Raw genomic sequence first — 10,737 nt, 5'->3', positions numbered from 1 at the left:
TTCAACCAGACCGAGCGGAAAAAATGTCAGCTAGACTGGTTTATGTGCTTCACGTTAAACCATATGGCTACATTGGGAACCAATCAAGTAGTTCGCGAACGTTAACGAAACGTATGCTGGCTGAACTTAGGCCGAGCATCATTACATCCCAACCCACCCAACACCCGTTACTGATTATTACAAATGACCAGCCCCTATACTAGACTACATATGAAAAAATATATATACAAGTCATGTATATGTATAAACACCCTCCAATTTTATTTTATTTTAAATCACTTCACCCCACGCAGTGGCGGATCCAGAAAATTCATTTCGGGGGTGGGGGGGGGGGGAGGCAATGACATAAGGTGGAATGCCAAGGGAACTTTGGGGGAGGTTTGGAGGGGGGGTGAGGGGGGGGGGTGAAAATTAATATGTAATAAAATTATAACTGTCGCAAATTTAGCACCACCCCGACCCCCCTAGATCCGCCTCTGTCACACTTTGATAGATGATTAAAAATCATCTGTCCCTTCTGATCAAAGCCTACATATGAAAAATATATTTGATATATATATTATATATGTATCCTAAAAAAAACACCCCAAAATCCCCCTAAAACACCCCCCCCCCAAACAAAAAACAACATAAAAACAACAACAACAAAAAAACAAAAAACAACCCCCCCCCCAAAAAAAAACAACCCTGTTAATAATGTTACAATCCAGGTACACCTAAACGTTTCACATTGAAGCACATTTCACGTTGACCCGCTAAGCCCGCCTGCTTCTTGATTGTTTGTGCTGCTCAGTATCTCCAGCGGTCTCGTGCGCAGACACGGATCGCCGTACGCAACACGTGACGTTGTCGCCCAGCTGTTGTAGGTCTCTTTCATAGAGGGCGAGTCCAGTTCCGGCTGGTGTCCCGGGTATGCGTAGGGCTCACGGCCTGCAACAAAACAAAAGTTAAAGTTTGTTTTGTTTAACGACACCACTAGAGCACATTGATTTATTAATCATCGGCTATTGGATGTCAAACATTTGGTAATTTTGACATATAGTCTCAGAGAGGAAACCCGCTACATAGTTTCAGAGACGAAACCCGCTACATTATATTATACCTTGAATTAAATGCCCTCACCCCCGGAGAAAAATTACATCTCAATAATTGTATTTACTCCTATGTTATTTGTTTGTTTGTTGTTGTTTTTTTGTTTTTTTTAAATGTATATTATTGAAACATCCAATAAGGAAGGAAGGAAATGTTTTATTTAACGATGCACTCAACACATTTTATTTACGGTTATATTGGCGTTGGTTAAGGACCACACAGATATTGAGGGAGGAAACCCGCTGTCGCCACTTCATGGGCTACTCTTTTTGATTAGCAGCAAGGGATCTTTTATATGCACCATCCCATAGACAGGATAGCACATACCACGGCCTTTGGTGTACCAGTTGTGGTGCACAGGCTGGAGCGAGAAATAGCATAATTGATCCACCGACGGAGATCGATCCCAGACTGTACGCGTATCAAGCGAGCGCTTTACCACCACCGGGTTACGTCCCGCCGTTCGGCTATTGGATGTCAAACATTTAACATGTACTCTCGGCTAAGTTCAGACTACCAACAGTGGCGGCGCAGACGGTACGGCCGGTACGGTCATGGTGGCCGTATCACTTTTAAAATAGCCGTACCACTTTCTTTTTTTCTTTTTTTTCTTTTATTTGTGTGGGTTATATTTGAAAGTGTCCTTCCCAGGTGAATTTGAAAGGAGAATCTGGCAATTACACTGTGCCACCCCTGACCAACTGCCAACTGCCAACAAAACGTTGGACAATATTCTGCTGTCACGACTTCTACGACTGTCTCATTTATCTCACAGCGAGTTGTTTTAAAATGTATCTTACGAGCGAAAGCGAGTTTGATACGTTTTTAAACAACGCGTTGTAAAATAAATTGTATCTAACGAAAGAAGAAGGCAATGTTTTATTTAACGACGCACTCAACACATTTTATTTACGGTTCTACGGCGTCAGACATATGGTTAAGGACCACACAGACATTGAGAGAGGAAACCCGCTATCGCCACTTCATGGGATACTCTTTTCGATTAGCAGCAAGGGATCTTTTATATGCACCATCCCACAGACAGGATAGTACATACCACGACCTTTGTTACACCAGTTGTGGTGCACTGGCTGGAACGAGAAATAGCCCAATGGGGCCACCGACGGGAATCGATCCTAAACCGACCGCGCATCAAGCGAGCGCTTTACCACTGGGCTACGTCCCGCCCCTGTATTTAACGGACACGAATGTATTATTCTATTTCTTACAGATCCTCAAAATCCAGGTTTTAAGCAAATTTTAACATCTTTTTAGACTAAACGTTATTTACAGCCGTTGCACTTGTAGCTGACTTACGCGTCACAGACAGATGATTGTCAGGTTAACTATACGTCACAGTGTAATCGATTTCCATCGCGAGTTTTTTTTTTTTTATTGCACATATGGCACTAGTGACCTGGTCATCACCTAGGTGCAGCCAGTCGTATGTCTTGAAATTGTTAACACATGTACATGTGTAAACAGCTATGTGTTATCAGTAATAACACTATGTCATGATGTTCTCACCAACGGGTGAGTAACACATTCATTTAAATAAAACGGTAGTCTCAAGGTTGTACGGGCAACCTAGGGAGACACCACAGCAACACCTAGGTCTAATTAACGAGCTACTCTCGATATACTAAAGTCAAAACTTATACTAGCTCTACTACCCTTTACAGTTTAGACTGACCATTCACAATTCACGCCAAAATTCATTCAAATCAAAACTGCGCACCTTTTCTCTTTGGCATATTAACTGCTCCATTCAAAATTCCATAGCACCACCACCCACCCCCGCCTGCAACCGATCCTGGGCAGACTGCTGGTGCTCCCTTGCACCTGCCAGTGCAGGCGGTCCCTCCTCCCCCCCCCCCCCCCAACTTTCTGTCTTGGACGAAAGAGCTTGCTCCGCAAGCACTTGCGCCCACGACAGGCGTGCGCTACAACAGCTTGCTCTGAATGTACACGTTAAACCCTATGACATGACATGACAAGGTTGTACGATGACCAAACTATTCATTTTTCTTTGGAAGTGTAAATATTATACATTGAATTAAAGGCATATTGTCACAGACCACTGACCTATTTAATAGTTAATAATTAGCCTATATGGCCTAACAAAATATTACAAAATATATATTTAATTTGTCCTTAACTGTACTTTATTCAACCATCTATGTAGCCACCATACTCCACTTATTAACAATATGTAAAAATGATTGAATTATGGCAATGGTACACAATTCAAAAGCTAAAATTGCCGAGAGGGTTGACATGGATTTCACTCCATCATGTTTCAGTTAAGGTGATGCGATAGCTAGATTTGGTTTCCAAAAATTAATGTAATTTTAATTTATTATCCATTTGTAGAAAAATAAGGTCCTTAAATCCGTGACAGTGTGCCTTTAAATACAGGGCCGTATCCTGATCAAAATCCTAGGGGAGCACTACTTTTTATAAACAAATGGAACACTATACAAATTAAACCCTGAGATGTGTATGCTATTTTCTTGAGTAAAAAAAAAAAAAGAGATTTTCAGGGGTGCAACTGCCCCCCTGCCCCCCCCCCCCCCCCCGGAGGATACGGCCCTAAAATACCCCCCCCCCCCCCCAAGAAAAAACCTACATCCTAATAATTGTATTTACTCCAATGTTTGTTTGTTTTGGGGTTTTTTCCAAATGTATTTTATTGAAACATCCATTGAGGATGACCCACAGGCCAAGACGTGATGTTACATTTTGGATTTGACAAAGAACCGGCAATCCTTCCGGTAACGAAGAGTGGATTATTACTGTGCATAGTTCTACGCTACCTTTATTATTTGTTAGACGCGGATCCAGGGGTGGGGAGCTGGAGCTGTGTTTCAATGGTAGTTCACCATTTTCTGTTAAGTTACAAAAATTGCCAAAGACGTTACCATAACAACGCCAACATTCCTTTGACGTAATGTCAACAATGCTTTGACGTTTTAATATGCTTATTGATACATACATACATACATACACGATACATACATATATACATACTTACATATATACATACATATGAGTTAACTTAATTCTCATTTACAATAGTATGCTATACATACATACAATAGAGATATTGAAAATATAAAAATACATATATAGCCATATGCATGTCAGTCAAACGTTGCCAAGCCATGGGGCCTTAGAACCGCGTGGTTGTTGGACCGGTACGAATATGGTCGACTAACGATCGTTCTATTTTTGTGGAACGTAGTTGGTCTGATTGGTAGCGTTCCGGCCCAACAATTGCGGGCGATTGGGTGCCACAGGTTCGGGTCTCGGTAACGGCATGAGATAATTTGTGAAGGCAATAAAGGATTTTAATATCCCCTGTGCCAGTGCGTCATTGAATATATGTATGTTTAAGTCAAAAGCCGACATACATACAATAGAGATATTGAAAATATAAAAATACATACATACATACGAGTTAACCTAATTCTCATTTACAATATTATGCTAACTTATTAATTTAAATATTTATAAATTACCATAAGATTTAATGGTCTCTTGACGAAAAAGTGTCACGAAATATATTAACATTCTCAGACGTATGGTATATCAAAGACCGTGGTACGTGCTGTCCTGTCTGTTGGGAAAGTGCATATAAAAGATCCTTTGCATCTAACTGAAAAATGTAGCGGGTTTCCCATGAAGGCTACGTATCGCATTTACAACAATTTTGACATCCTCAGGCACGGCGGAAGCAAGTACACATTGGGGTGGAGGTGTGTGTGTGTGTGTGTGTGCGTGTGCGTGTGTGTGTGTGGACTGACTGACTGACATCGAGGGCGCAAAGCACATTTTCTAGTGGGTTCGGGGTATGCTCCCCCGTAAAATGTTGAAATGTTGTCTTGACAAGCAATTTCCTGCATTCTACAAGTAAAATTCATCTCTACCAATACTATTTGTGATTCAAAATTATTGGGGGTGGGGGATGGGGGCAGCCTCCCTGCTCCGCCGTGCCTGATCCTACGGCCAACATTGTAGCTAAACAAAACAAATTTGACTTTACTTTCAGTATAATTAGTGTACAAATCCGTATACTAGTAAATACCAACCTATTAAATGTTTAAGTTCTGGGGGCACCTTGCGAGGCATACCCTTGATACTTGTGCTGTACGTCGTTTCGAAGTAATGGTTGTACTGAAATGAACAGTAATAAAAGGAAATTAACATCTTCTAATAAACAAATCACTTTGATAACATAATTGTACACGATGCACGAAGGTTTTGTTGTTTGGGTGGGTGGGGGACTGTAACGTGCCCCTATGCAGTTAAGGTTCAAGCACGCCCATCTCGGGTTCGACCTCTGTTTGGTGTGTTTACTTACGTATTTTTATACGCACGTGCGTGCATGTGTGTTCATTTAACCAGGGTTTTACATGATGCAGGATTCCTGCATATATGACGCATTATTTACCTAAAATATTCGAAAATGATATCCTGTGATTATAAAAACTGACGTTCGTAACTGCATGAAACTCAATATTGCACTACTTATGAAAAGTTTTTGCTGTTTTCTCTATTTCAAATAATATTAATAAAATAATTGTAATTTATTAATGTTGTATCAGTAATTGTTTAAATTGGTTGTAGGCCCGATTAATATATGAAAAAACCGTGAGAATTCCCTTAGGCCCAAAACACATTGAATCTGGATCTGGGTCTGGCGAGTATGGTACAAGTTCAAAACGAAACTCACTGAATCGAATGTGAGAAAACACACAGCGTCTGTGCCTTGCGTCAACTACAGATCTGGCAACAGACGATATAGAACATGCGCTATATTTTCAAACTGCCAGACCAGGGGCGTAGCGTGATCTGGACCTGGGGGGTGGGGGGGGGGGGGGGGGGGGGGGGGGGGGTGGTGTGTGTTCGAATATGAACCAAGTGGACCTTTTTCAATTTTGTGTTTGCACCACCAGAAACTCCATATGTATAAACCTGTATGTTTTAGTTCTGAAAGCGGACCATTTGCTTCAGCGGGGGGGGGGGGGGGGGGGGGGGGGGGTTCGGACACGCCCCTGCAGACTGCCAGCTGCGCAATGTTGGAGCCTTATTTTTTTTCATGAACAACAGAAAAAGATACATGTTAAGCAATGTGGAACCATCGTAATTATTGTTGATGTTTATAGAAGAAAATATCTCCAAAGATATGAACGCAGTCAATTATATTGATAACACGTAACAGTTACAGACCCAGACGTCAAAATACACCAGTCTTTGCCACACTCACCAGACCCAGACGTCAAAATACACCAGTCTTTGCCACACTCTCCAGACCCAGACCCTGCTTCTGTGTGTTTTGGGCCTTATTCGGCTACTGATGTAATAGCATAATCGTTATTTCATAGTAGTATTCCGACCGTAAGGGAGCAAGATGGACAATGTCTCATGCTAAGTAGTTATACGCTTTGAATTTTAAAATTTGAACACACTAATTTTTGACGTTCATGCAAGTATGAAACACAGAACCAGTTTACACACTTACGTATTCAACGGGTTTCTGTTTCATACTTGTATTTATTATCAACATGGTTCAACATAACCGAGTTAATAATAATCATACGAAGCACGCGTGTAGGTTGCATAGTACCTCTGACTATGCATGCACACACTACATATACAACTAAGCATACACAACCAACCCATAGTATGTACATGTATCTTCAAGAGTAGTATTTTTATTTATTATTTGTTTTAAATATGATACATTGCATTTGTATACAACTTTGCATAACACTGATGCTTCCTGAGGTGTACATTAAATCAGGTTGCACTGTAGGAACAACACTTTCAATTTTGTTGTCACATCATATCAGAACACAGAAGATCCTGATAGTCACGAAAACACCCAATTGGACACTTTTTGAAAAATATATTTTGTTGATATAGGTTGCATAGTACCAAAGAAGAGAGTACCGTGTCAAAGTTCGACGTGTCAAAGTTCGACGTGCACCGTCAAATATTTACGGAGTAAAAGCAGCTGTGGGTGTGATTGGTAGTAATATGTGACATTGATTATTTGTGCAAATACTATTATCCATTGACAATAAATAAATACACTTTTATTTGTTATACAGTTGTTATGCAGTATATACCAGAGGTTGAAACTAATGCGGGGTACCCCCAAAAATGGAACTGCAATTTTCAGCAAAAATTACGGTTGCTATTAAAAACATAAATTAAATCTCTTAAATGATACGTGACCCCCCATTTTCTTGCAGCTAGATTAGATGTGAGGTGCCACACTTTGCATGTGAATTATGACGTCATTTCGTCTTCTCCTTCTAGTTGTGGTTGAAACATTTTGAAACGGTTCTTGTTATTCATAAAAAACAAAAACAATAATAATATGAATAATAAAGAAATTGTTACATTCGCGTGTGTGTCGTACTGATTTTATGAAACTCGTGTCAGGATTCATGTATTACCCTCATTCTCGCTCGGGCTATACAATAATCCTGACACTCGTTTCGTAAAATCAGTACGACACACAAGCACGTATAATACTCTCTATGAACGTCAAAATGTATCACGTTCATTTGATAAAAATTCATTTCATTTCAACTTATTGTTGTGTTTATATCCATCTAAGGTTCAAACACGATGTCCTGGGCACACACCTCAGCTATATGGGCTGCCTGTCCAAGACAGTAGGTTAGTTGTTATAGTGGTTAGTGAGAGAGGAGGGTGTAGTGGCCTCGCTCTGGGTGGGAGCCGGTACCGGGCTGCGAACCCTGTACCTACAAGCATTATGTCCGATGGCTTAACCACGACACCACCGCAGCCGGTGGATAAAATTATATTCAGCGTAAAATATATCGAAATTATACGTAGCGAAAAAAAGCATTTTAAACATGATAACATTAACTAAGATTTGTTATTATGAATTTTACTTGCAGAATACACAGGAAATTGTATTTCAATGATTTCTGGACAACTAAGGCCGAATTTTTCAAACGCAGGGGGAGAAAAAAGCATTGTAAGCGACGCCCTATACTTGATTCGACATATTTTTTTTCTCTTTTTTTTCATTTCAAATTGTTTTCGTGCTTACATCCAATAAAGGTTCAAGAACGCTGGCCTGGGCACACACCCCTCAGCTATCTGGGCTGTCTGTTCAGGACAGAGGGTTAGTTGTTAGTAGTTACTGAGAGAGAAGAGGGTGTAGTGGTCTTACATCTATCTATTGAGTCGTTAAAACTCGCTCTGGGTGGGAGCCGGTACCGGGCTGCGAACCCTGTACCTACCAGCCTTATGTCCGATGGCGTAACCACGATACCACCGCGGCCGGTGACTTTCTAACTTCGGTCCCTAGTTTTCAAACATTATCTGGGGAGCTTGGAAACTTGTGTATTTCCGGGAACGTGCCGGAAAAAAAATTAAGGCTAGGGTAGTTAGAGTAGCTTTAAAAATAAATAAATAAATAAAAACATAAACATAGTTTAAAAAACAAGAAAGAAAGAAAAAGAAGTTAGTAGTAGTAGTAGTAGTAGTAGTAGTAGTAGTAGTAGTATTATTAGTATTAGTATTAGTATTAGTATTACTACTACTACTATTAAATATCACAAATGTGTATTTTTAGAAGTGTTTAAATTAATTAATTAATATTATTAATAGAGGATATTTCATGTTTGTTTTGGGTTTTTTGCAAACTTCACGAGATGAAATATAAATCATATTTGACAAAAAACATAAAATTTTCTATTTATTATATAACTTTTGGCAATTTACCTTTATTTTTAATCCAGATAAAATGTTATGTTCATGTAGATTACTCTTCTTTTATCCATGTATTTTAATTAACATAAAGAAAAGAAGAACAAATATTTAGAACAAAAAGCAGAGCTTTGATAAATACAGATTAACTAACATTCAGGTGGTTAATATTTTAAATATTTACAAACACTCGTTATATACGAATCTTCCTTCTATAAATTATACCGGCCTCGGTGGTGTTGTGGTTAAGTCATCGGACATAAGGCTCGTAGGTACAGGATTCGCAGCCCGGTACAGGCTCCCACCCAGAGCGAGTTTTAACGACTCAAATGGTAGGTGTAAGATCACTACATCCTCTTCTCACTAACAACTAACAACTAACTCGCTGTTCTGGACAGACAGCCCAGATAGCTGAGGTGTGTGACCAGGACAGGGTGCTTGAACATTAATTGGATAGAAGCATGAAAATAGGTTGAAATATAAATTACATGTATATTGTATTTTAAAATGTATTTATTATTATTGTTGTTATTAAGAATAAGAATAAGAATAATTTATTTGCATAACACCCGAATATGGGCAGAGCAAAAATAACAATACAATATACATTTATCTGCAGTAACAATAACATAAATATACATTATTCTTATTCTCATATAATATACACATACATAGTGTGGTTTGCCTCCCCCATATGGGTTGCGCCCCCCCCCCCCCCCCCCCCAATATAAAATCCTAGGCACTCCAGTGTAGTAGTAGTAGTAGTAATAATAATAATGGTGTGGGTTACCCCCCCCCCCCCCAAATATGTGTTGCGCCCCTCCTCGTAATATAAAATCATAGCCTAGGCACGCCAATGTAGTAATAATAATAATACCTGCGACGGTAATTGCACTCCTTGTTTGCGTTCCTCGATATCGAATCGCTCTTCGTTCCAGTTTCCGACCAGTGTTTTGTTTTCGAAGTTGCTTTCGTTGGTTGTGGATCGCCATCCAAACTCGTTGAACTTTTCGGCGTCCGTATGGTGTGTCCAGGTCTGTCCGTGTCCACTGCTACGGACCATGCTCATAAACGGGGGAGATAGCCTCCTCGCCTCCATTATCCCGATTTAAAATAGCGCAACAAGAACAAATCCGAACGGGTGTTGAGTTTAGCCACAGTTCTGAGTGTGTCAACAAAACCGGCTGCGATTGTTTCAAGGCGTCTGCGTTGTTAGGGGGAACAGACACATCACGTGATGTATCATGTGACTGAACGCTGTTATAAACGTACGAAGGTCAGCAGTGTTTTCAAAGTTGTTACTTAACGTGTTGTCACTGTATAAGTATTATAAATTAATATTATTGTAAATGTGGATATAATTATTTTCTTAGGAAAAACAAAATACCTGACTTCGTCAAAGATGTTTTAATAATTAAAGAATACAGTGGCGGTTCTAAGGGAGGGGGCTGGGGCTCTCCTAAATTTTGCGACAGTTTTATTTCTATTTTTTTCATGTTTTAATTTTTAATTTTTTAATATTTATTTATTTAATAACCGATATACTGACCAATTTTAGTACCATTGCACACTTAGTGGCCCAGTGGTAAAGCGCTCGCCTGATGCGCGGTCGGTATAGGATCGATCCACGTCAATGGGCCCATTGGGCTATTTTTCGTTCCAGTGTACCGCGACTGGTATGTGCTATTCTGTCTGTCTATATAAAAGAACCCTTGCTACTAATGTAAAAATGTAGTGGGTTTCTTCTCTAAAACTAAATATCAAAATGTCCAAATGTTTGACATCGAATATAATATCCATTGGTTTGGTTAAACCAAACAAACTCTTTTTTTCGCACAATTAAATTACTTTGGAAATAATGCATCCCCCACCCGCCCCCAAACCGCTGAC

The 10,737-nt window shown here is 39.7% G+C and overlaps 1 protein-coding gene across 1 annotated transcript; it reads right to left on the bottom strand.

Annotated features, from left to right (window-relative positions):
- Positions 1 to 454: 454 nt before the first annotated feature.
- On the bottom strand, positions 455 to 10,077 carry LOC121386817 (UPF0686 protein C11orf1 homolog). The gene is made up of 3 exons (XM_041517830.1): positions 9,725 to 10,077; positions 5,184 to 5,268; positions 455 to 930 (listed from the first exon to the last, which is right to left on the bottom strand). The coding sequence occupies exons 1-3, from the start codon at positions 9,944 to 9,946 to the stop codon at positions 743 to 745; spliced, it is 495 nt and encodes a 164-aa protein (XP_041373764.1). The 5' UTR covers positions 9,947 to 10,077; the 3' UTR covers positions 455 to 742.
- Positions 10,078 to 10,737: the final 660 nt, after the last annotated feature.

Source organism: Gigantopelta aegis, chromosome 12, assembly GCF_016097555.1.
Source record: "Gigantopelta aegis isolate Gae_Host chromosome 12, Gae_host_genome, whole genome shotgun sequence".
NCBI classification, from domain to species: Eukaryota; Metazoa; Mollusca; class Gastropoda; order Neomphalida; family Peltospiridae; genus Gigantopelta; species Gigantopelta aegis.
The sequence above is the reverse complement of the archived record's forward strand: the minus strand, read 5'-3'. Positions and strand labels throughout refer to the sequence as shown.

Coding starts and splice junctions, on each gene's coding strand:
- LOC121386817 (XM_041517830.1), bottom strand. CDS start 9,946: ATGGAGGCGAGGAGGCTATCTCCCCCGTTTATGAGCATGGTCCGTAGC. Junction 5,269..9,724: donor GAGTGCAATTACCGTCGCAG/GTATTATTATTA, acceptor TGTTCATTTCAG/TACAACCATTACTTCGAAAC. Junction 931..5,183: donor AGAACTTAAACATTTAATAG/GTTGGTATTTAC, acceptor GTTTTGTTGCAG/GCCGTGAGCCCTACGCATAC.